The 26,425-nt window shown below is 43.1% G+C and overlaps 1 protein-coding gene across 1 annotated transcript; it reads left to right on the forward strand.

The window, feature by feature from the left end:
- Positions 1–1,197: 1,197 nt before the first annotated feature.
- Positions 1,198–15,531, forward strand: KLHL42 (kelch like family member 42). Its single transcript, XM_039708351.1, has 3 exons — positions 1,198–2,133; positions 8,472–8,665; positions 12,513–15,531. The coding sequence occupies exons 1-3, from the start codon at positions 1,232–1,234 to the stop codon at positions 12,962–12,964; spliced, it is 1,548 nt and encodes a 515-aa protein (XP_039564285.1). The 5' UTR covers positions 1,198–1,231; the 3' UTR covers positions 12,965–15,531.
- The last annotated feature ends 10,894 nt before the right edge of the window (positions 15,532–26,425 follow it).

The following is a 26,425-nucleotide window of genomic DNA, read 5'->3' on the forward strand; positions in this document are numbered from 1 at the left end:
AAGAGAGGGGAAAAACCCCGACAAAACAGATTATTGCCATTGAAATGTTTTAATAGTGGGGAGAAAAAATCCCTTCTGAGCAGAGAAAATAGGGAGTTGTCTGAAAACTGAGCAAGCTGCACAAACTGGACATGAGTCACACTACCACTAAAGGGAAAGAGTTTCTATGGTCTGCATTATCTGAAGGAAATATCTTTGTAAAGATAAAAAATATATTTTAAACATCTTTATAGTACATATCAGCATATGAGAATGCAGGCGTGATAGACTTCTCATCTGTTTCGGCAGATGGTAGGGTTTTTTAAAGTAGAGGACTGTTATTGTGTTTGAAGAATATAACAAGGCAAACAACAAATCGATCATTTTATCCTCGCCCAAGATGCTCAGTTGTTCATTTGCTCTTTCCTCGTTCATGTCAAACAAACTCAGGACCCTGGTAGGTAGCTCACTCATGAGATGTCCTGTTCCAGGACCTCAGTGTGAATAGAAAAGATGGAGCAGCAGAGCAGGTTATGCAGGGTGTTCACAGGGCAAACCAGGGGCTGGGGCACGCAGGGAGGCGGGAGGGTCAGAGCAGAGTCACGTATGGCACTTGCCGTGGCCGGGTCCCTCTGCTGCGGGGCATTCAGCTCGGGAAGGGAGTGCGGGGATGCCACGGCACCAGGCTGGCTGTGCCGCTCACCCGCTGCTTTTCCCCTGCGCCTGTGCCTCGGGAATGCTGCCCCTGGCCAGGGATGCAGCAGTACATTTATGGCAAGGGGTTAGAGCTGCGGCTGCAGCCGCGATCCCGGCCCAAATCAGGAGAGGGGCGCACCAGGGGGGATCGCTGCGCCTCCGGGCTGTCCCCTGGAGCCAGCACCGGCCTTTCCACCGTGTCCCTGACACCCACCCTGGCTGGGCCCGGGGATGCCCTGACGGCCCCCCCGGCGGGCAGCGCCGGAGCGCTCAAACATTGCCTTTTTCGGGCTTTTTTTCTCTTTCCTCCCTGTGTGCGGGTTGTTTGGTTTGGGTTTTTTTTTTTTTTTTTTTTCGCTTCGCCTTGTCACTCCTTGCAGGGCCGGAGCGGCGGCAGCGCCTCCCGGCATCCCGGGCCGCTCCGCCCATCCCGGCCCGGCCCGGCCCGGCCCCAACGCAAACTTTCCTGCGGCGCCAGCGCTGACCGCGCCGGCGGAGGAGGAGCCGGCGCGGCGGCTCCGGCCGGGCTGAGGCGCGGCCAGGCCCGCGGTGAGCGATGTCCCTGGCGGAGCGGCGGCGGCGGCGGCAGGAGGAGGAAGAGGAGCGGGAAGGGGAAGCGGAGGATGGGGCCGGTGCCGGGGAGGAGGTGGTGCAGATCCGGCTGGGGGACAAGTGCTACCCGGTGTGCAAGAGGAAGCTAATCGAGCAGAGCGACTATTTCCGAGCGCTCTACCGCTCGGGCATGCGGGAGGCAGGGCAGGGCCAGGAGGAGCAGCTGCTGCGCGGGGGGCTGAGCGCCCTGGGGCTGGAGCTGGTGCTGGACTTCATCAACACGTCCTGCCTGGCCAGGCTGGAGCAGGAGGAGGGCGGCGAGGAGGAGCCGCCGCTGCTGGAGGAGCTGGTGGAGGCCGCGTCCTACCTGCAGGTCACGCCCCTGCTGCGGCTGCTGCTGTCGCAGGTGCGGCTGGGCAACTGCTTCGAGCTGCACCGCCTGGCGCAGGTGTACGGCCTGCAGGACCTGCACGACGCCTGCCTGGACTTCATGGCCGCCCACTACCACCAGGTGCTGCGCAGGCCCGACGCCCGCCCGCACCTCCTGCTGCCCCCGGCGCTGCAGCAGCAGCTGCGGGAGCGGCGCATGAGGGGCACGGCCACGCTCCTGCTGCTCGGGGACTTCATGGGCGCCTGCCCGCCGGGGCTGCCCGCCGGCTGTCACCCCGCGGGGGACGCGCCCTGGGCCATGCTCAGGTACGACGAGGAGGCGCAGCGGTGGCTGCCGCTGGCCAACAACCTGCCCGCCGACCTGGTGAGCGTCCGCGGCTACGGCTCGGCCACGCTGGACAATTACCTGTTCATCGTCGGCGGCTACCGCATCACCAGCCAGGAGATCTCGGCCGCGCACTGCTACAACCCGTGCCTGAACGAGTGGAGCCAGCTGGCCTCGATGAACCAGAAGAGGTAACACGTGTGTCCCTGTCTGGTGGTGAGATAGATCCCGTTCGGTCCCATGGCGCTGGCTCAGCCTTAGGGATGCGATGCAGACCTGTCTGTGCTCTGAACCGCCACACAAACCCAATGAGGAAACTCCTTTCCTGCTTTCTTTTTGGTGTGTTGTAACTCCAGTTAGGTACGTGCCAAGTTGTCCTGCTCTTAGCGGGGATGTACGGGCTATACCAGAGCTGGAGATGGCCGAAACAATTCAGTTGCAGCGGCTGTCCAGTGGTTTGAACTTCCATAAAAATCTCAATGCTTTGTAGGCCTGCACTTCAGTGAAATGCCAGAAAAACGTCAGGAAGATGGTGAGAAATTTCTCACTTGATGGGAATGTTTGGATCTGGGAATCATTTATCGTTTTGACAGTTTTTATTTTTTACCTTTATAATTTTGAACCATTTATTACATATCGATATTCTAGTTTGCATTCAGAAATACTTGTATAATAAAGAGTAACTAGAGACCTAGCCTTGAGGAGGGCCCAAGAAGAGAGGCCTTCTCCCCGGCCAAGGTTGTGGCTTCTCTACCTTAACCACATGTTGGAGTTATAAAAACAAAGGCTTTAATTTCACTGAAACAAACTGGCTTTGTTTCCAACATGAACTTCCTCTTTGTTTCCATTTTAGTAAAAGTATTTTAAATTTTATCTTTTCTCTCTGAAAAAGAAAAAGTAAGGAGGCCAAAATTCACTGTAGAATGGAAATCCTCTTCTCTATCCTGTGGATTGAAAGAGCATGCACAGAAACCCAAGCCACTGGAATAAACGCTTTGTATCTGGATAGTTAAACTGCAGTCTCTATTCCTGGCTCTATTTAGCATTTGCCACCTAAACCCCCTCAAAACAGGGATTAGACCTAAAATTAAGTCTTTGCCATTTCACTTTTTCTCCCCCTCCACTTCTTGTATTGTGAGAATTTTGCTAAAATAATCACCTCCCTAATCAGTCATCACAACTGATCGGAAACCATTTTTCTCAGTGTTTCTGACTGCTTGGAACCGCGCTGAGAAAAGTTTCATGTGTAAAATGAATGTTTGGCTTTTAAGCACTACAAGCACCTTTTCATACAGACCTTTATTCGAGGCTGAGCCTGTAGCGGAGTTCCCTGAGGTGCCTAGGGAACAGAGATGTTTTAGCTGGCTTCATTTGACAGCAGGACCTCTGCGAATGGGGCTGGGAGCACTTGGCCTCGCTAGAAAAGCAGGGTGGGGTCAGCCCACACAGTGTCTCCTATGGAAATTCATCACAGAAGTGCCACCTTGGTCAAATCACAAAGTTCTGTTTCTGTGGTGACTATAGCAAGACAGCTCTTACTATGTATGTTGACTCTGCAACATGGGTCTTTAAAAAATACCTTTCCAAGGCCCTTTTTCCACCTTACAGTTTGTGTATTCAAACTCTAGATCATCGTTTTTTCCTCCACACTTTCTCTTTTTTTTGTTTTTGCTAGGATGTATAATCATTATACTTGAAATAAACACATGGATATTTTTGCCTATTACTGTTTTCAATGGCATTGCCACATCAACTTAATCTTCAAACCCATCACAGGTGACAGCAAGGTGTTCCTTAGACTAGAATTTCACATTGGCCATTTACTGCAGAAAGACAGCGGGCAAATGGATATTTTTGGAATAATTAGTCTTAAATTCCATGTAGTTACTGCAGGCCAAAAAGTACCCAGAATTACACCTGCAAAGTAGCAGTGAGGATGTTGTCCCCTGAGTAAGTGGGGGAACTTTTTTTCATGGGAACTCAGCTGACCCCTTCACAAAACACATTTCTGATTTTACCAGCTTCGCGGAGTCTCAGCTCTGCAGTTCATTATTACTTTTTCTGTGTGACATAACATGTCAGCTCCCTGATGGCCATCTGGGTGCTTTGTGGCAGGGAGGAATGGCCTGTGCCCTCGGAGCCAGGAGCAGCACCATTTTTAACATGTGGGGTTTGCATGCTGCATGCCCAGTGCTGATGCCTGTCTGCCACGCATCTGTGCTGCAATTAGAGCTGCAGTTTGCTTGGCATTGTATTTTTAGTTTGTTATGCTGTAGTAAAATAAGCAGGGTGGTTGCCCAGCCTTCTGCTTAGGAATTACAGCCATGTGACTGTCTGGCAAATGAATTTATGTCAGCTGATACAATTACATCCCATGGATGAAATTTGACATACCTTCAGGGAGGGCTCTAGTTTCCATTGAAGTTGGTTTGACTTCAGACAGCAGAGGATATGGATTTGTCCTCCATGAGTGACTGCACGTGTTGGCTTCAAAGGAAGGCTGAGGAGTTATGGACATAATTTTGCTGTTCTGCTCTTCATATAAGAGCTTTCTGCCCTAAACAAACTTTTCAAGTTCTATGGTATTTTTATCATGAATTATTTCCATTGTTGTAATCTCATGCTTAGATGAAGCTCTCCTAAGTAGAAGATGAAAGCCACCTGAATGTTTAGCAGCCATTCTGGTTTGGGTCTTCACTGTTGGCTTTCTTTTTAGGTGTACAGGTTTTATAGCTTTATTTTCAAACTTTTTCACAATAGGCAAGTCCTGTATAATGTTCTTGTGATGTCCCCCAGGAGCTTCAGAGAGTGTTATTCCCAATTTATGCATACCCAAGGGAGCTAAAATAATGTGCTCAGGCTCACCAAGGAAGCCTGTGGCTGGCTGAGCATGGAACTTTTAATCATCTGAGGGCTAAATCCAGTGCTGATCACAAATAGTCCACAACAGATCAGGTTTTCTAGACCTTTTCATTCTAGACGTGTTTCTGTACTTGGAATTCTCAAGAGAGAGAATGGCCTGAACTTTTTAATAGAAGCAGCTCCATGTTGTAAGATCCCTCATGGTCTTTGGAGTCATGAAGGTAACAAAGTGAAAAGGGGACTGTTGCAGTAATGTTTCCAAACATTTTCTTTTTTTTTTTTTTTTAGTGAACACTATCTGGTGAAATTTTCTATTTAAAAATAATATACTCATAAGATTTCTACTGCATGTGCCAGTTATAGCTGTATATTCCACTTCTGATTTCCTTCAGAACCTTCCTACTCATGGCAGGTAAATCTTCCAGGCCTGGAAGACCTATGTAAGCCCAGGCTGAAATTATGCACATCGAACATGATTTTTGTGAGCAGTCTGTACCTGAACCACTGCCAATCTGAGGACTTACAGGAATGTAGGAGATGATGCTTCTGGGGAATGCTGCTTGTTCAGGAGACTTTCTCCTTCCTCATTTTTTACTGGTTTTTTTTTTAATTACTCAAAATTCTTCTGTGCTGGAAGGAAAATAGACTTCAAAAATTTTTAAATTAGAACCATCTATACCTTAATTACCACAAATGTATCACACACTACTGAAGCTAAATGTCTGATGCAGTGTAATCTGCAAATTCGCATGAGAAATATACAAAAAGGAAAAAAAGGAATTCATTGAAAATACGTAAAACACTTTGGAATTGCTCCATGACTGTGCTTTCATGATTCCTTGTCTCTGTTGTGCTTTAACTCTAGAATAAAGAGGTCATCTGATTTTTGAGACATTTTAAGGTTAAATTCATCATTTGGCAGGAAGAAACAATGCTGGTTACTCCAAGGCTCGTGTTCTGCAGCAGGACCTAGGCTGCCTTGCAAATAAATATATATTTAACTTGTTCTTGAAATCCTCAAGCAGTGTAGATTCCAGCCTACACTGGAATCTTCCTCCCAGGTCTCTTGTGCCCACGTTTAGCCACCCCTCTGATCAAAGTCCTCCCCAGTATTTGGGCTAACTCTTTTTGGTGTGCACTAAGTGAGATTGTCAGTGAACAAAAACCGTGTGTGTCCTTCATAGCCACTGCCACCACGGGCTGCTGCAGATACAGCTAGCACAATGAGGACCCACAGGGGGTTTTGGGAAGCTGTGGAATGTTGTTTCCTAGCACAATGTGGAGCCATGGGGGTTTTGGGAAGCTGTGGAATGTTGTTTTGCATGCAGAAGCCTCTCTGCTCCAGCTCCTTTGCATTGGTGTGTTATATTTTCCTTCCTTTGTGCACACAGCGCTTTGCACTTTGTTGAGTAAAGAACAAATTTTAAGCGATGGTAAAAGCCCTCAGCTCTCACTCACTGCTGTTCCTGGACTCCTCTTCAGAGTCAGTGGGGGCAGCAGACAACAGCTCATACCTCAGCTTGTCCCAGCAAGAAGGGACCCTCTAGGCCTGGTTTTTGGAAAGCACCTCTTGATCCCTCAGGTTTAGACAAGTGGCAGGTGCGAGTGGAGCTCCGTCGTGCTGGAATGTGACTGATGTGGCCCCGCTGTTTCCAGGCTGTAGTCCATGGAACAGTTGTTGGTTGTGGAGAGCTGGCTGCCTGCTCAGTGTTTGCTTTCCCTGTTTCCAGCTGCTCCAACACATTAAAAGAGACTAAAAATGCACTGAATATTTCCTAATGTGCACTCTCCATAAAGACACCTGGTGTTACTGGCATGGAAAGGTGAATGGTAGAAGTTTTTCATAGCATATTGAGCCATTGTCCAAACTTTCATATGAAGTGTGCTGATGGATACTTGCAGCTACTTTTGAGTAAAATGAACCTTATTGTTAATGAATTCCATAAATCTGAGATACCTCCACTGAATGTCGTCCATTTTAACGAATGTTTCAAAGTGGTTAAATGACTGACACAGAGGTTTGTGGCCTCCTTTTAGAATAATTAAAACCAAAAGTTGTGCTGTTTGTGTTTCAATAGATAGTTTTCCCAGTGGTTTTTCCCCTTTGTTAATTTGTAGAAATTTTTTCTCTGCCCTAACTTTTGCAACAGGCATATTGCTTTCAAAATCATAATGTTTTGCAAGTAATTATCCTCATTTCATACCTGCTTCTGATAACCATGTTATTCTGGATTCTCTGAAATGGAAAGGATAATTGCTATTGAGGGAATATGAAGAGACTGACCTGATCATAGATGTCAGGGGGAAAAAAAAAGAATAAAAAGTAATTAATTCCTTCAAAGGAACATTTTAGTTTCATAAGCTGTATCAGGCTGACAAGAACAAAGTGATTCCATCTGGAAACAAATCTTTTTTCCAAATAGATTTAATAAAAGAAGTTGCAAGGCAGTCTGCAGCTAGGCAGGGTTTATTTCGTCCATTCAAAACCCTGCAAAAGTACTTAGCAGTAAGTTTTGAATGCTGGATTCCTGCAGGGTGGTACTTCCTTTGCTGCCCAGCAGGCCAGTGCAGGTCTGAAACATCATTTCAGTTTTACAGACATAACACAGTTCCCTGTTTGGCTTTGTGCTGAGCTGGTGCAATCCAGGGACTGCCACACATCCAGTTAATTGGGATAGTAATGGTAAAATCTCACTTGGCTCACCAGAAGAGAAGGAACAACTTTTCTAGGCAATGAGACTGTTCCTGGAGAGAGGAAAAGCTCATCCTTTTTTAGACCAGCTTCCCTAGCTGGAAAGAAGAACAGCATACAAGAGTTCTGTCTTCACATCCTCCAGGCTCTTCCTCCAGATCTGCACCTCTGATACCCATGGACCATTTGTTTCTGTCTGTGTTACCTTCAGGCTGTGAGATAGGAGACTTCTCGTGCTTCAGAATTAGGAAGTTGCCCTTTGCCGTGTGTGAATTTTGAGAGCATAGTGGAACACACTAAGAAATAAATGACCCATTTGGAGGGCATTGCTCATGGGGTGCAATGTCATTTTTGTTCAGCTATTGGTAGAACATAATTTACTGATGCATCTTGCTTCAGAGGATGTATTTAATAGTTTAATGCTGAATAGGCTACAGAGGATTCTCTCTTCTTTCTTTTGTTGAACAGGATTCAATGTGTTCCACTTTAAATTGCTTTTTTATTAGGGTTATTAAAGAGATTCCATACTACAGCCTAAAACAAGTATTCATTTATAGGCATCCATCAAGCCTTGAAATTTCTGCAACTTTAACTGAAATTATATCTTTCTCTCTGTGTCCATGTAATGCACTTTTCTCTACCAATGGCACATTGTTAAAAACCAGATAAAAATGACCTGTCTACTGAGCACATTGGTTGACTGAACATCTAGAGCTGAACTGGCACAGACTGAAATACAAAATAAAATATTCCTCAGTCTCAGCATCATCATCAATTCCATTCAGACTCTCAGTGGTTCCTGTCCTGAGTAATTGCAGTGTAGTTACAGCGTTTTGGCCTGGCACAGAAGAGTTCAGATGCTGCAGATACCTCAGGCTGTGGTGCAAGCTGTGAGTGGTGATGAGTGTGTCAGAGCCTGGCTGTATTTCTGCACGTGGATGCACCTCATTTCAGTGCTGCAATCTGTTCTTTCAGGTCCAACTTCAAGCTCCTGGCTGTCAGTGGAAAGCTCTATGCCATCGGTGGCCAGTCCCTTTCCAACGTGGAGTGCTACAACCCAGAGAATGACTGGTGGAATTTTGTGGCATCCATGCCAAACCCTCTTGCAGAATTCTCAGCTTGTGAATGCAAGGGCAAGATCTACGTTATTGGAGGATACACTGCACGAGGTAACAAGTTTGCTCTTCTTGTTGCTTTTTACCTGGTTGTTCACAAGGCCCAGATAATTTTCTCCTGTTCTTCAGGAAAGCTTTTGAACTCCTGTAGAAGGCTGCGTAATGCTGATTAAAACACAAAGAAATAAATTGCTGGTAGAAAATTATTGATTAAATAAACAAAACAAAACAATAGCTCTATCAGAAAATAATCAGTTTGTTGGGTTTTTTTCAGAGCCTGTGTGGACCTGGGGCTCTGGTACTTACAGAGAACAAGCTAATGGGTACTTTAGCACCCAGCTTAGCCACTACTCCTTTTCTTAGATTTTGATCAAGCAGTAGAGAGAGGTCTCAACAGATATACTTTATTTGTTTTTTAAATACATGGTTTAGACTGTCAGAAGGAAAAATTCATAGAAAATATCTGCCTGCCTTAGTGTTTCTCATGTATTAACAGACGTCATGGTCTTTTCACTACAGTATTTCAGTGTTTCACAGGCAAATTTGAGTTATACTTTAATAATGGAATAGAACAATCAAAAGCTGAAGCAAGAACCAACACTTTAAGGTTATTTAATTTCTACACCAAATTTTCTGCAGACACTGTACAGAGGGGAGGATTTGAAGTCTCATTCTCTTCTGACAATTACTTTTCTTTTATCCAGTGGGCAAACAAGTCCAGTTAAAAAAAAACCTCCCATTTGTTTATTCCTTAAGTACATAGTGCCATTTTTTGGAAGGAAGACATTTTCTCAGAGCTTTGGAAGTCATTTTTTTAAACATGTCAAATGTTCAGTATTTACCAGGATTTCGTAAGTTTGAATTTGGCCTTTGCCCACTTCAGTTGACCACAGCAGTTTTAAGGCTTTCTTTCCAAGCAGAGAATGAAATTAGAAGACAGATGAGCTTTTACAGACAGTACCGCAAGCAAAACTAAACTGATGTTAGAACAAGCTTTTAGTGTTTGAGCAGATTTGAGCTCTGAATCATTTTAAAGTTCATAAAAGACACACTGCCACCCCTTAAGGTCCATCTGGTAATGAAAACCCTCAAACACATCATGTCCAGACTGTTCTGACCCAGAGCCTGGTGGCGTCTGTGAGGAAGATGTGCCTGTGTCTATATGGAGAGCTGTGCTGTGCTGTGTGTGCTGCAGTCCCAGTCCTCTGGTCACCCCCACTACAGGGTCTGCTGGGGCCACTGTGCTCCCTCATGTCCAGCACTGGGAATCTGAGATGTCTGGCATGAAATGCTTGTGCTGAGAAGTCAGATCCAAAGGGAAACATCCTGTGAGACAAGAGAACAAGGAGAAGGGGTTGAAGGGGTTAATGGGAAGTCTTGTCTCTAGAGACCAGGGTTAAGGGTTTGGCATTTTTATCTAGAGAGAGAGAAAGAAGAGGTCAGGTGAAAAACTGAAAAACCTCTGATTTGGTTAAGAGTGCTAGACAATTATGGAAGGACCAGCTATTCTCCTACACCCTCTGCACTCTGCAAGTTCCTTTTCTGATACTTGTGCTGTGCTTCCATCAGGCTGCCTGGTTCTGGTGTCATGAAGAGGAAGGTCAGCACGTTGCTGATGCAGATCCCATTCCTTTAAAACTCCTGAACAAGGCATGTGCAGTCAGGATTACTACCCTGTGTCAGCTACTGACTCAGTACTTGCTGTCTGTAGGTTCAGCTGAAGGAGAATTGTGAGTTAACTCTGGCTTCTTCCACACTGCAGGAGATTGCTGCTGCCCTCCAAACTTCTGTCCTTTCCCAGGTCTTTTCCTAAAAGCCTTTTTCAATGGAAATCGAGCAGTAAAACAATAGGAAGTTTTGAGCAGTGGATAACTAGCACATTTAGGCTTCTGTATAAATCCAGGATCACTCAGGACAACAAACACCTATGCTTGCTATAAATAATTTCCTGAACAAGGGTCTAGAGTGAGTTTTTCTGTGACATCTTGGTAGGAGACTTTGACACCAGAATTGCCACAGTTACACTGGTGATTTTCCTTCTCAAGTATGCCGATGTCAGAAAGTGTTAAGACCTAAAGATATGAGAAACACTAAGGTTTATATGCTGGTTTGCTGCCTTTACTACATAAAACACATGCAGCAGTTAATGAATGTCAGAAAGTGTTAAGACCTAAAGATACGAGAAACACTAAGTAAGGTTTATATGCTGGTTTGCTGCCTTTACTACATAAAACACATGCAGCAGTTAATGTTCTTTTTATGTTATTTATTATGTTATATTTATGTTATTTATGTTATTTTTAGTAATTTTTGGTGTTTCTGTATATACCTCAGTTTTCGTAGATTTTGTGGGCTGTTTTTTTAAATTTGTGTAGAGCTTTCTCCTGAATGGGAGAATGTGGAATTTCCCACTGTAAATTATAATGAATAAAATCCCTCTCTTGAATTTGCAGCTCTCACTTCTGAACCTAGATCCTAATAGAAATTCCATGTCACACAGTGTAGTGTTCACATTTTGTACTGTGGGTTTTGTTTTGTGATTTTTTTGTTGTTTCAGTGGATATAAAAGACTCAGGCTGAGGACTGAGCATGTGAGTGCCATGTTGCAATGGACTTCTATTTCATACACCTCCTCTTAAATAGCACATTTTCCAGGGGACTTTAACTGCTATAGATAGTCATAGAAACTTAATTGGGACTTCTCCTCCCCTTAATGAGTCAGAGAATGATAGGTTGTTTGTAGACAAAGGTCATCTATATGTAGAGCTGTAGTTTCACAGAGCACTGCCATGAAAATACTCGGGGTGCAAATGCTGGATGGAGCAGCACCTCCCTGATCATGCCACTGATGCTCTTCATTCACAATCCAGTTATATTTCTGGCTATTTATACCTGTGCCCTCACAGAACTTGTCAGTATGTCCCTGTCTGCTCTTTCCCCTGGGAGCTCATCTGGAAGTCATCATGCAGGACAGACTGGTACTGTGGAGGAGATTTAATAAAAGACCTGTCTGGAGTCTGCAAACCTGTTCCTGCTTGTCACTTGAGGTTGGATTTGAGCTCAGGTCTCTAGAGACTGGAACTGAATTTATTGAGTCGTGTGGATTCTGTGATAATTTAGTGAAGCCTTGGGCACAGCCAGGTTCTTCTCTCACCATAAATCAGGTTGGCATTGTAACAGTTTTGTGGAATAACACTATTGCAAACATATGCACACACTGAATTGTGAATTATGGAGATGATTTCAGCTTCTTTCTGAGCCTCTGCCTCATGGCAGAGCACAGATTTCCTGGTTCTTAGATGATTTTGACAATGTGTGTTTCTCCCTTTATAAGGTGCCCTTGGGTCATCCAGACCACTTGCTGAAATGTAACCAGCTTTACAAATTTTATTCCATAAAACTTTGATTTGTGGACTAAAATGCGAAATATCAGAGTTAAGCTTGGATGATAAATCATCACTTGGCAGCCATTAATGAAGTGTACTCTCTTCATGATAGTTTGATTCATCTGTGACCACTTCTGGAGATGAGAATATTGCTCCATTTTCCCTCTTTGTAAAAAAATACTTATGTATCAATCAGAGACAAAATTAAAAGCATAAACTGAAAGGTAGGGATTGGATTCTGCTAAAATCTGCGGGCCCAGACAATTTACATCATGTAATGTGCCAGAAGTAGCATCATTTATTTCCCCTGTGCCAAGGAACAGAACGTTCAAAGTTTCGTGTCCAGGGCAAAGAGCTGCAGTTGTCAGTGATCACCATTTCTCCTCTGGCTTGCCCTGCAAGGGTGTGAGCAATCTGCAGGAAAGGCTGGGACACTTTGTAGGGAAGAAAAACACTCCCCCACCAGTGCCTTGTGACAGAACTACTGATTTGCAAATGCCTCCTCTCTGTTTCAGGCAGGAACATGAGCATCCTGCAGTACTGTCCCACTTCTGATTCCTGGACCAACTTGGAGCTGTGCGACGTGCACGTCCGCAAGCAGCAGATGCTGTCTGTGGAGGAGACCATCTACCTGGTGGGGGGCTGCATCCTGGAGCCCGGACCAAGCCAGAGATCCAGCCCCAGTGAGGACGTGCTGACAGTGCAGTCCTACAACATTGCCACCAAGGAGTGGCTCTACCTCAACGAGAACTCATCCAAATCCGGCCTTAACTTGACTTGCACTCTCCACAACGATGGAGTCTATATCTTGAGTAGGAATATTACTCTGTCTTCCAGCTTGGAGCAGCGTCTCTTCCTGAAGTACAACATCTTCACGGACACTTGGGAGACCCTGGGGCGCTTCCCAGCCTTTGGACAAAACATTCTGATCTGTTCTATGTATTTGCCTGATGGGCGGGAAGTGTAACAGCACCAGGGTTTTCTTTTCAGTTCATTAATGGTTCTTTGATGAAATATTGCTCCCTCTGAATAATTCCATTTTCAGAATGTCATGTGGTTGCATAATGCAGGCATAAAATACTGATTCTTTTCTCTAAAAAGGTTTCAAATTCAGTATGAAGAGAAATGCTTCCAGAAACAGTTTTAAGATGTGGATTTGAAAATTTTACTAGTTTGGATTAAAATTTCACCAGGTATTGTTTGCAGCTTAAATATAAAATTATTGTGTTGGCAACCGATACGGGAGTTCCAAAGGCAAAACTGATCAGTCTGGTTTTATTCTTCGTCTTAGTAGACAGTGTAGAACAAAACATATACATTTTAAAAGTGGAAACAATTCAATAAAGTAAATAATTAGTATAATCAAAATCACAACAGGATTTATTTCTTTCAAAATACAGTTTTTACTCAAGCAATGTTTTGTCAAATGCACACTGTTTCAAGTTGTTTATACTATTCCATTTTTTATCTCTTCCATGGCAGCAAGTGAGATTCTCAAAGATGCTAGCAACTGGGGTCCCATCAAGAACTTTCTCTGAATTATTTGTAGTGCAATGTTTTGCCAGGGACTGGTAGGAATTACCTAGAGGCTGCAATTGCTAATTGGAAAGTAGATGCTCCTTTAATGGAAGTTGGCAGCATTTCTTGCTACTATTAAGATAGAGGTAAAAAGGCTCTTTATTCAAAGGCTGGAGTTTCCTAATTGTCATAAAGGTTTGAGTCTTGGTCACCTTGTTGTGTTCTGTGGTGCTTAAAACTGAGTTTTAAAGATCAAACTGCTGTTGGCAGCAAGCTGTGTGTTGTGAAGATGTCCCTGAGGACGTGCAGAGGTGATCCTGCTCCAGGCACATCCTGATTTTAACACTCCTGTGGGACACACATGGAAGGCTTGGCTCTCATAAATGATTCCCTGAACACGTCCCCCAGCATGGGGACATGTGAGTGTTGGTTCTTTCTTGTGTCACCAGGGAAGGTTGCCTCAGGTTTGCCACCCAATGTTGTACTTTCATAAAGGGCACTGTAAGGTGGTCACTGTGAACACTCCTTTTTGAGGATCTGCAGTGGATACTGCGGGAGCTTCTCCCAGTTCCTGCCTCTTGCCTGGCAGAACTGCAGCCACGTTGGCCCCTTTTCTCCTTGTAGTTCATGAGTGCAAAAGATCTTCTTGAGATGCCTGCCCAGCTCTGGAGAGTGTGTCCTCACAACAAGGAGAGGAAAAGCTCTGGGTCACCATGAGAAGAGCCATGTGCTAAACACATTGCAGGGATGCTGGTTCTGCACCATCTGTTCACCTTCATAAGATGAGGTTTAAAGCACCTGAACACATTCCTAATGTGTGGAGATGTCTTTTTTGTTTCTTCATTAAATTTCACGAATCTGAATCTTCTTTTGAAGACAGGGGTCTGCTGTACAGAGGATGAGGCAGCAATGGTTCCCTCAGGGTCCTTGTAAGTCCCTGCTTTTCCACAGTTTTGAATGAAATCTGTTCTTGCTAAAGTGCCTTGCCAGTCACTGTTCACACATTAATCTTGGTGCTTCCAATCACCTGTAGCAACCCAAAACAGAAAATCCCAGGAAACTTATCCAGAATGAGGGTATTTGTGTTTGAACACTTTCAGGATGAAAGCAAGCACGACACAAGGTATTTTGGATGTCTGAGATTTACCTGTTTGGGTGGAACTTTTGCAGCCTGGTGGAGAATGTCGTGCCTCAGCCCAAACTGGTGCCTGCCACTCAGCTCTGTCTGACTTCAATTAGCTAAGTCCATGTTGATTTGTTTTTATTTCCTTTGAAGACGTTGTGCAACTGCTGTGTTTTGACAGCAGTATCACCACACAATTGCTCTTCTGCAATGAAGCAATTAGGTAACTTTTATAAGATGCTTCTTCCAGAAGTGTTTTAGAATAAATATCAGCAGGGTGCCATTACCTGGTGATAAATTATCTCAGTCACATTATGCTATTGCTTTCCTAAATTTCTGTTCAGTTCCAGATTCAGTACTCTACAGCCAACTGTGACCAATATTGGTGGAGGGAACCACATTCAAGTCACATCCAAATTCTCTTTCCTAGCAAATTAACCAAGAAACCCTGCCACTCCTGGGTTTGCAGTGTGGTGTATCAAAACAAGTCCTTTCAAACCCATTCATTTATTAGTGCAGTCATAATTCCAAAAACTATGACATCATCTTCTTCATGTGATTACTCTTTTTCAGAAGAGGCCTTTCACACTGGGTTTATCTTGGTTTCAACTTCCAGCAATCAAGTGACCACCTTGAAAACCTGCTCAAATGCAGAAGACAAAGATGTGTCTGACTGTATTTACAGTCAGACCCTTTTGTCAGTCCATGGTGCAAATGCTTTCTACACTGACGTCTAACAGTACTGCAGTCACAAATCAAAACTGGTGTTTAATTTACTGGTAGCATTAATTAGTGTAAGAATCTAAATGTACTGCATTACTACAGGCTGAAATAAAAATAAATGCTTTTTTTTCAACAAAATCCTTTACAGAAAAGTATGCAGTGTGTGTGGCCCCATACCTCAGGAAAGAAACCAAACACTGTAATGGCTGTCTCGTGCCCTATTTATTTTCTTTCTATCAGTTTTATACTTCATATTCACTTTTTACATTTTGGGACAAGGAAAAGTGTCTGAGAGCCACTAACAGAATAATTAAACACTACTTTTTAGCCAATGGAAGTGTTCAGTGATCCAGTGTGCTCTCCTTTCTCTGGTGGTGGGAGGAAAAGGCCCTTGATTTTAAAAGTAGCCAAAGTCTCCTTGCAGTTTGATCAACTGGAAATTCCTCTGTTGTTCTCATGTTGCTCCAAACTTATCATGTGGGCTTGGAGAGATCCTTCCAGCTCCTGGCATCTGCATCTCCAAAAGTGACAGGTGAGTAGGAATGTTCATCTTGTGGGAACACAAGGGTCATCTGGTGTGTAGTGTTTGAAAGAGCTCCTGAGCATGTGAAGTACGTTTGTCCTCAGTGCTGTCACTGCTTCCTTCACTATGACTGCTCCAGCAAGTGCTAATTACCCCAGCAAATGCTAATTACTTCAACCTCTGCTAATTACCTGTAATTTGAACTAATGGCTATTTCCAGCCTGTTTTGGTTTTTTTCTTCCTTCTTTTTTTTTTTTTTTTTTTTTTTTTTTTTTTTTTTTTTTTTTTTTTTTTTTTCTATTTGGTCACCCAACAGTCTGTAGTTCATCTGTTTCCTTGTCTTGGTGTTCCCAAGTCTGTATCCAAACTCCAGACCGCTGCTTTCCTGCTGTGGCTGGGTTATCCAGTGCTTTATATCTCCACTATTTATCTTCTCTGCCTCATGGACTGGTTCCCTGTGACACTGACCAGCAAAAGCTGACTATGGCAGAGGATGATCCTGAGTTGAAAGAAAGAACAACAGCCCCCAAAGTCCTGAGGGAGGAGTAAATGGAAAACTCTGGGAACTCAGTCCCTCCTCGTAAAATGCAGAAGCATTTGAGAAGGTTGCTCACATCAAGGCTAAGAGGGAGCATAAAAGTTTCTTCCTTTCTGGGAATGGTTTGTGGTTTTCAATGTGAAATAAGAGTTGTGTGGGGCTTAAGTTTAATCTCTCTGGCTGCTTTCCATGGGTTTCCCTTTCTGCCCTGTCGGCTGACCTCTCTTGAGCTTAATATCTGTGTTTTGCATTCTTTGAGGATTTTTTTTTCCTTTCTACATCAGTGTCCAGCCCATTTTTCTGAAATCATAAGCCAGCAGTTTGTTGTTTTTTTCTGTGTGTTGCTCTCCTTTTCACACTCATCTATGTCTGTCTGTCACAAAGTAGTTTGTAATTCAGGTGTAACCTTTTCATTTAGTCAATTTTGGGCTCTGGGAAGAGAAACCTACAAAGCTACAAATGTTCAGTTTCCTTTTATCCTCATTTCAGTGAGAAGTGATGCTGCAGGCGCTCAGTTTGTGGGAATTGGTCTGTGTCTGTGACAGGATGGAGAATGGAGGGCACAGAGTGTAACAACATTTTTTGTTTATTTAACACATAACATGCTCAAAGCCCCCCACGTGCAGAAGTTACTCCTCCCTGCCATCCCTGTGAGATAAGATACACTCTGTAAATGGTGTTAAACCAGAAACATCCTTGGAACAGCTGTTGGCAAGACCAGCAAATTTATAGGTGTTCATCAAGAGCCCTCCTCAGAGGGCAGAAGCTGTCGGAGTGTGCGGATATATTGATTTTGCACTTAGAGCAGTGACCAAAGGGTGGCTCCCTAGCCCCACAGTAAGGCTTAGGAGCCAGAGCTCATGCTCTCAGACAGAAAATTTAAACCCCTTTACAGTCGTTCTCAGACTGTGATTTCTATCTAACCAGCTTTGAGCCTAGTTTAGTGCAACCTCTGGGTTGTTGTTTTTTTTTTCTTTCCTGAGAAGGAGAGTGGAGTTGGGAAAAGGAGTCTGGATTTTGTGAACTGATAAGGATCAAGCACTCACAGATTTAAAATCACTCTCCCAATTATATGTGCTATATGGATTGTTTTCTAAAAGCAGTGACATTACCAGTTAACACATGCTGTTATGTCCTGTGAATGTCAGTATTGTCTAAAGAAAGATTTGGTTTCTTTTTTGCAATTAAAAGTGTAAACCAGGAATCAATGCAACTCCTGTACTTTTCTAGTGGATGGCTGATTATACAGGGTCCAGTTTTAGAGTACCCGGTTACATCATGTGCTGAACATCTTCAACCTTTATATGCTTCAAGAGGAAAGAAAAAACATTCAGCACCTTAGCAAAGATGTTTCCTGTTTGTTAGTACTTAGAACATTACTTAAGATTGAGCAGTGAACACAAACTCTGAATCATCCTTCCCTCACTCAATTTTTCAGTTGAAATTTATGATTATTCACTCAGGTGATTTTCCACTCTCTGATATTTTTCAGGTGTATTAAAGGGTGTGTCTTTTGATAAGAACACCTTTTATAAGTAATTTTCAGCATCTTCAAAATTGCTTACTCTATAAACTTTCGGGTTTACTTTTATTAGTCATGCTTTGAAAAACAGTTTTGTAGAATTTTGAGTACTTTTCTGTACTTAGTATTGAAAATATCAGGGATTTCAACAGTGTAAGGCCAAGGAAATATCTGTAGCTCTTCAAGGACACAACTTCAGCTGTGCAAGGTCTGAAATGTAAAACGTGCCATTACTTCATTTCCTCTGAAACTTAGTCTAATTTGCAGTTAATTAATTTAATTGTATTAATTTACTAATTTTAAGTTTTACACCATTCACTGAAGTTAAAACACTTTCAATTGAGCAGTGGTTTTGGAGGTGATGTTAAAAGAGCTCTGTGTTCAATTCTTATTATGATTTACTTTTTCTACTGGGGCCATTATAATTGTCTGGTATCCCACTGAATGCCTTTTTATTTGGTTGTCAGGGAAGTTTTTGCCCACAGGTAGGGCCTTGATTTATTATGAAGACCAGAGCTGTGTCATTTGAGAATGTGTATTTTGAAGCTGTAAATTACTGATTGATGATAACTGCAGTGAAGCCCAGAAACAGGGGATTTTGGGTGGCAGGGGTGGAGATTAAGCTAGGAAAAAGATGCATAGGAACAGCCACTCTCTAACCTCCAGGCATAAGAAATTTTCAGTTGCAGAATCAGGCAGAAATGGTTTTAAAATAAGAGCTCCTTTTTCCCTCTTCCCATCTCTTCTGCTGCAGCCCAAACCCTTTCAGTCACAGTAATTTGTGGCAAGACATCTGTACTTGGAGAGAATGTTGGTAGTGTGGTAGGAATGTGCTGCTTGTGCAGGTGATCCCTTATCAGAACTGCTGCTTGGCAGGCCAGGAAACCTTCCTGCAGCTTTCCTGGAGGACACTGATGGCTCTTTAATGTCATGTTATCTGCTAACGTGCTTGTGATGAGAGGTGAGGCAGGGAGAGGAGTCACAGAGGAGCTATTGTGGACCTGATATAAAATGCACAATAGCCTTGTAGAAAAACTACTCTTTTTTTTTTTTTAGTAGGGCCGGATCCAAAGCCTTTTGATGTTAATAAAAAGAAGCAGGCACATGATTGAGTGAATTAGATAATTCTGAAAGAATCCAAAGGGATGTTAACTGTACAACTGGCTGATGAAAGAAGAGACATAGGCTGGGAGAGCCTTGGTACAGTGTCATCTCTGATATGCCCCATCTGTGGTTTTTGAATTTCACTGTGAAGATGGCCATTGTGTTAACACTAGTTTATCAAATATACTGGCTCTGAAAAATCAGGAGAATGATGTTTTCCTAGGAATATCTGGGGAGAAGGTGAACGTCTCTACAATTATTCTGGTGGAGAGTTGCTGAGAAAATATTGCACTCATACTTCTGGTTCTGACCAGCAAAGCACGTCTGTGTTTCCTTGTACCAAGAAATGTGGTGTGTGAGGTGAGGTTGAAGTGTTTCACTTTATACCCTGGTGCTGTGAGATTTTTATTTATTTGTTTTCTTGCATAATAGCATCTCAAAAAAAAAAAAATCTTCTATCCAGGTATTAGATCCTTCTCCCACAGACTGTGATAATGTCATAGCCAAAAAATTACCTGAGTATGGTTATGTGGGACTGACAGACATCGTCCCTTTGTTATTGTGATATATACAAGTACAGAAGATTTATTTGTACAAGGATTAGAACTTTGGCTGATATTCCATGCAAGGTAAAACACCTCCAGGAACTTTTTGAGAACAAAACATCTCAGGGTGGTTTTCCTCTATAGGAAAGATAAGGGTGTGTCCCACATGGGGATTTGAAATCCTTGAGGAAGAGGAGAGACTTAAACCTAAATCTTCTGTGCCTTGGCAAATCTCCCAGTAAACATAGTCCCTTCTTTCTTCAGTTTTTATGGGTAACTAGTTTTTTTACTTGCTTAAGCAAAAAAATACAACCCAAAACCCATAAAACTCCAAAACCAAAAGAAACCAAAAAAAAAAAAAAACCAACCAAACAAAAAAAAGCAGTTGTGAAGCTTTATGTGGGATAATTAAATTGTCTGGTTTTCAGAAAATAAAATATTTACCCCAAGATGTCTACACATCAAACATCTGTGCAATGCAACAAAATCTGTGTGTTCAAGCTTGCTTTTCCTCTATGTTTATTCCCTTGCTTTATCTTTAAATCTGTTTCAGCTACTGGAGTATTGAAATCAACATTATTCCTGTTGCGTCCTCTGAGTATTTGTAAACCAGCTGGTGAAACAGGAGTGTCTGTCTGTCCATCAGCCTGGAATAGCTGTACCTATCTGAGGGGAACTGGGCAGGGCTCTTCTGCCAGGCTGGTTTCACTGGGAGGTTGGTCCCAGGGGGCTGAGCCAGCTGTTCAAGGCTGGCTGTGAAGGCTGCCTGCCACTCTGAGGAGTGAGAATTGATCAGTGTGGCCATAGTGCCCAGAGAACATCCCCTTCCCGAGCAGCATAATTTAACAGTAACTCTGAAATTGTTTCCTTCTGAATTTTTGTTGATCCATCCACCCTCCAACACCCTCAAATCAGAGAGATTTTCTTCTGCCAGCTGCGTTGCATAAAAAGTTCCACTCTCTCCATGGCCCCTGAAGTCCAAAGTAAACACACAGGAACATAAACCCGTTCACCCCTTCTGGGCCCAGCACTCAGCAGCCTCCTCACCCCTCCAGTGATCAATAAAAGCCAGAAAGGGAAAAAAACCAACAGCAAATACTTCCATCCCACTTGGTATCAGAGACCCCCAAGTCACTGGCAGCAAGAAAAATCCCTGCTTTTCTGCCAGACTCTCTTTGCCAAAGGCAGACTTTACTTGGGAGCAGTCGTCCTTGGCTCCAGGCCCCTCTGTCAGTTGCCATAAATAGCTGGAAATTCAACCTGTCAAGCTGTTCCCTGCCAGTCTAACACCTACTTCCTTCAGGTGCCACAGGGTGGGACATATTAGGAACTCAGCAGCCCATTAATTCTTTCCTGGTTTCTGTGGGAGGTCTTCACAGAAGTTCAAGATTTTCTTGAGAGGCAGAAAATTTGGGATTTGAATTCCACCCTCTGTAGCAAGCATGGATCATATATATTAATGCTAAAGTCTGCCAGTCTTTTTGTCAGGATTCAAATGCCCTTGTGCTGTAAAAGTGAATGAAGGCAACAGTCAGGAAAATGTTGTGGTGCAATGAAAAAGTGAATTGAGGTGCAGAGTACCCTGTAATTTTAGTGTTCACAGGTAAGTACAGCAATGGCAACATAGGAAAAAGGGGCAAAGATTTTTTAACATGGTCTGTAATGCCTTAAATGTGGGGACATTAAATTTCATGCTCTCCAGAATGGACTCTAATTCAAAAGTTCAGTGCTTAAGTGCCTTCTGAAGTGTTTCTAATTAGCCATCTGGAAGGCCTTGTCAATCACCCTGAGCTGTTTCTGTAAATTTTACTAAGCAGCTTTCTGTGTCTTCCTCTCTTGAAGGCTTTGCAAATTTGAAAGCACTGTTTGCTCAATGGAACAAATTAAATTTGGTTGGCTTCCCTTGAGCAATGTTATCTGGACAGAAATAGTGCCTCACTTCCAGTGTGGAAGTGCAGTTCTTCCAGTTCAACTCTCCACAGTTTTTGTGCAATGCTTTCTTGTTCCAGATAAGAAATTGCAAATATATTTTATTTGTCCTGTCCATTGAAAGCTGTTGAGCAGTGATCAGCAAACAGGAATCGTGTGACGCAGGAGAACCACGCTGTGGGGTTTATTTAAGCATGAAGTGTAGCAACAGAAGCAGTGCATGTTCAAAAGAAGAGAGACAGAGAAACAAAAGTACTTGGAAATAGAGGGTCTATATCTGTACAACAAAGTGATAACCTGGGTTTGGATGCACACCACTTTTGTGCAGGTGTCTGTTCACCATCTGCTCACTTTTATACTTCCTTGAAGCCAGAGTTTGTTTTATCCAATGCTGAGACATCCTCTCATTTTGTACCCTCTCATTTCTTCTCCCATCTCCTGTGTTTCCCTGGGACATCCCTTGCATGTTGTAGATGATTTTGGGATGAGGGAGCAGCCGTGGACATCTCTCTGTCCCTTGTTCTCTGACAGCAGTTCCTGTTAAGGAATATTTAGGACCCAAAGTTCTTTACTGCACCTTGTACTTCACTTAAAACTACCTTTCTGTTGGAAGGAATGATCTATCAATTTGTGGCTCAAATCTGCAGAACAAACACAGGTTTTGATATCCTGTTGTGGTGCTGATGGAGTCCCACCAGGACCAACAAGTGTGAAAATTATTTAGTTGATCATTTCCTACAAAGACCTGGGAGTACTTTTTTTGGGATCTCAGAAAAAAACACTTCCCAGGCTTTGCCATCACAGATCTCCATGGTCTGCAGGTGATCTCTATGAAAAAGGAGCCAGTGGGGAATACTCAGAGCAGTTGTGTTAGGCTGAATCCTACTGATTTGCACCAGAGAGTGAATTTTTACAGCAGTGAGAGGTGGTGGATAGGGGAGGGAAAGATGTGTAGCCTTTCCTAGAACCCTGCCAGTGTTTCACAGTGAGCTTGTTCCAGGTGGCTGTCAGCTAAATCTGTTCTGGGTCAGGTGGGCAGTGTTGCATTCAGAGGTTTTGGTATGAAGAATGTTCCTCAGCAGGCTCAAATCAGAATGAATCTGCCTTGGTGGGACTTCACAGCCCAGTGAAATTCGGAGTGAGAGCTCCCTTTTCTGTGTGTGTTTGAACCAGCTCTGTTTGGCCACAGCACCAGGGTACCTTTTGTGCCACTCTGTGACACCTTCAGCTGCTCCTCTGTTGAGAACCTGCAGGGACCTCGTGGTTCCACTGCTTTTGGTCTGGGTATGAGTGTAAAAGAGTCTGTGCACACGTTTATCCAGGTCCCTGCTCCAAAAATCTTCCTGTCACTGTTACTTCTGCAAAGATTTTCCTTCAGCTTTAAGGGATGTATTATCTAAAAGAAATTAATTTCCAGATGGTCCCTCTCACTCAAGATGATTTTGAGTGCCCAATTAAAAATTTAACACTTCCAGCACATAAAAACCACAGTATTAAAATAATCTTATAATTTGAAACATAAAAACTTACACATTCCCCAGTTCTATATGGATCTACACCCTAGGTAAGATTGTTTAATGACTTCTTAATGATCTACATGCCCTGTCCTAAAGTTACATTTCCAAATATGATTTTAACACAGACTCCCATTTGTCACATGCTATAAAAATGCATTGTTCAACATTTTGCATTGTTCAAGAACATTTCCAAAAGTAAACTCATATACCTAGAATAAACCCAATGCACTTATTCCACAGCTATAGTTCACTGCTTTTGTGAAGTATACCATGCATTCTATAAATATTTAGCATATAATATACTTCCTTTAGTAAATATTTAAGTAGCTATCTAACCTATTTCAGCACAGATGCAGACTTCCCCACGATGGGGGGAAGAAAATGTTGCTAGGGGTTGCTGGATTAAATGCTATACCAAGTGCACAGCCTGGTTTTGCAACAGCAGTGCATCTGTTATCTAGAATAAATATATGGTTTTGACTCTGAAAGGATTATTTGTATGAAGTAAAAAGCTTCCAGGAGTGGAGGCTTATTATAACTGTATCTTTTTGCAGCTCTTGATCATGATGGAAATCTCTTTTCTTAGGCTGTTCAGTACCACTGATGATTCCCTGTTGGAGGAGAGACAGCTGACTAGAACATAGCAGTGGGTTTGGAAGGGGTCTGATATCTCAAATCCATGTTCCCAGGTTACTGGCATTTTTGGCATCTGTGTTAGCTATGTTGTGAGTGTGTCCTGGGTTTAACTGGATGTCTCTTTTCCCTGTCCTATCCTCCATTTCACCTTATACGTGTAAATCTAAAGTTTTATTTTCAACTCAGGATTCATGTGTTACACGAAACATGTTTATTGCTGCACTGTACAACCTTCAAAGGAAATTCAGAGAAGGTCAGCTCTTGTTAGCTGTGAAAGATGGGAAATCACTTTGCTTTCCCCTCTAGTCAAAATATTCCAGAGCCTTGAGATCCCTTACAAAAATATGATGGATTTGCCTGCAGTTTTATCATGATGTCATAATGGGCTTGCAATAACAGCGTTCCAGTAAGACACAATAATAACACACACACACAGGGTCGCACTGTTTAACTTTCAGTTTATTCTGCTTTTTGCCTCCAGCTCTGCTCCTGCCTGATGCTGTGTGATTTGAAAGCATTCCCAACAGGCCAGGAGCAAAGCCACGGGCTCTGGCACCTCTGACGTGCTCTGTTCCCTTGCTGGCAGAGCCTCTTTAATCTGAAGTTAATCACTTTCTTTTGAACTGTTTATGGCAACAAATTGGATGTGAAATAATAAACATTGGCAGCTCTTTTCAATATTAAAGGTGTCCCAGAGCTGGCATGAGGTCCTATCAGTTTCTTGAAGACAAACTTTTATGTGTAACTTTCTAAAGCATTTTGTGTGTCCGTGAGCATGTTGAGAAATTCTCCTGGCATCTTCCAGAACTCCCAGGCTCTTTTATGCATTAAAGGTCATGAGAAGCTTTACTTTCTTTTTTTCTCCCCCTAAATCTAGAAAATAAAAAACCAAACCAAACAAACAAAAAAAAACCACCAAAAAACCCACCCCAAAAAACAACAAGAACCTGCCACTTTGACTAATTATTTGATGTCTAGTTAACTGGGACAACACAGGAAAAACATCTTCATTTTCTTGCTTCAAATTTGGCAGTGATTATTTATGTCAATTTCCTTCCCTGATGGTTACAGAAATTTGTTCTTCACCTACCCCCACACAAGCCCACATACAGTATGAAGAGCAATATCAATGCCTAATGAATGTACATAATAGAAAGTTGGTGCTATTATTTTAAAGTAAAAATTTGGACTTTTAAGGAGCTCAAAGTTCTTGCCTACCCTAGAAAGCTCTGTGGTGCTTAAACAGCTGGAGAATGTGGCTGGTTCCAGGTTATTTTTTCCATTTGCCTCCTAACTCTCATTTTCACAGTTTGCTCTTGAAAATGATAATTAAAATAAGTTGTAGTGAAGCTTTAACATTGTTTGGCACAATTTTACTTTTGGTAAATATATTAAAGCAGGTCAATACTGTCTCACATAGGGTTTGAGTTGGCTGAAAGTTATGTTAAATATCAGTTTGGTTATGTGCCCCAAATTCTGATCTCCTTACTTCTTGGGAGATTTTTCTTTTCCTCACTACCATTTTAAACACATATCAAGTCATTCCCAAATCTGGGTAATATGAGAGCATTTCTGATAACTGCACAAAGAGTACATCCTGCAATGACTGGTTTAAGATTTTAACCTTGAAGTATGAAGTGCTTGAGTGAGACTCTGTTCAGATATGGATGTAAGGATATACTTCAGTTTCATGGAAGCACAAGTTCCTCTCCTTTTTGCTGCTTCTGTGTCACTGGGACTAGTGGCACACACACAGGGAGATGGATGAGCAGATGAAAACCATGAAGAACAGTGAATACAAAAGTGAAAGGTGTCCCAGCCAGGCAGTGCTGAGTGTCAGGGTGTTCTGATCCAGCTGTGCCATGGATTTGTAATGATTAGCTGCTGACCAAACCACAGCAGCATGAGACATGACAAATGCCATGAGTGGCTCTTATGGGAGCCCTGCAGCTTTCACAATGACTCTGGCTGTCCCACTTAGCAAGAAGAGTGATGTATGGCAAGAGGAGCAACATGGAGAGGCAGAATGATCAGTTCCTGAGGATTTGGGGTTGTGAGGAGGGAGGTGTCTTGTGCTACATGATCCTGCCACGGAGAGGGCGAGCAGGAGGATGCAAAAGGAGCTTAATGGACTGAGATTGCTCTTTCTGTGTTGTGGGAAGCAAGAGCTGTGAACAAGATTTTGCCCTAACAATTGCATGGCTGCTTCCAAGTCATTAACAAGCACAGCTTGTGGTCCAACAGGAGTCAGGATGCTGGTGGCAGTCCTGGGCTGTGGCAGTCAGCAGTGCTCTGTGTCACTCAGTTACACCCAAAAATCTCTTGTGTAGCCACAAGAATCTAAACAGTGACTGCCAAGAGCAAGCATCATGTGAAAGGGCTGCTGCTTGGAAAGGTGACTGGTTTTGTCTGAGGTTGTAGCTCCCTGAGATCAAGTCTGGCAGAAAAACTTGCTTGAAGTTTTTCCCTTGTCTCTTTTTCCACTTTACCACTCTTCTATACCCATTCTGTGGTATCCTGACCCCCTCAGCTGTGTGTCATTTGTGTGACCAGTCCTGGCAGCCGAAGTGCAGGATTCACTAATGCTCTGCAGGTACAAAACCCCCCAATAATGAAATAAGATAGGTGGCATTTGCTCATGGCTCCCCATTCAGTACCAAAAACGGGAGCCTACCACAAAATTGGAGAGGAACTTTTCATAAGGACAGGTAGTGATGGGACAAAGAAGAATTCCTTTAAACTGAAAGAGA

The sequence above is a fragment of the Passer montanus genome, unplaced genomic scaffold (genome assembly GCF_014805655.1).
Source record: "Passer montanus isolate IOZ18808 unplaced genomic scaffold, ASM1480565v1 scaffold20, whole genome shotgun sequence".
Taxonomy (NCBI): Eukaryota; Metazoa; Chordata; class Aves; order Passeriformes; family Passeridae; genus Passer; species Passer montanus.

Bases quoted from the DNA above. Each gene is read 5' to 3' on its own strand.
- KLHL42 (XM_039708351.1), top strand. From the start codon at position 1,232: ATGTCCCTGGCGGAGCGGCGGCGGCGGCGGCAGGAGGAGGAAGAGGAG. The intron at 2,134-8,471 runs GTAACACGTGTG...CTGTTCTTTCAG, and splicing joins GCCTCGATGAACCAGAAGAG to GTCCAACTTCAAGCTCCTGG. The intron at 8,666-12,512 runs GTAACAAGTTTG...TCTCTGTTTCAG, and splicing joins TGGAGGATACACTGCACGAG to GCAGGAACATGAGCATCCTG.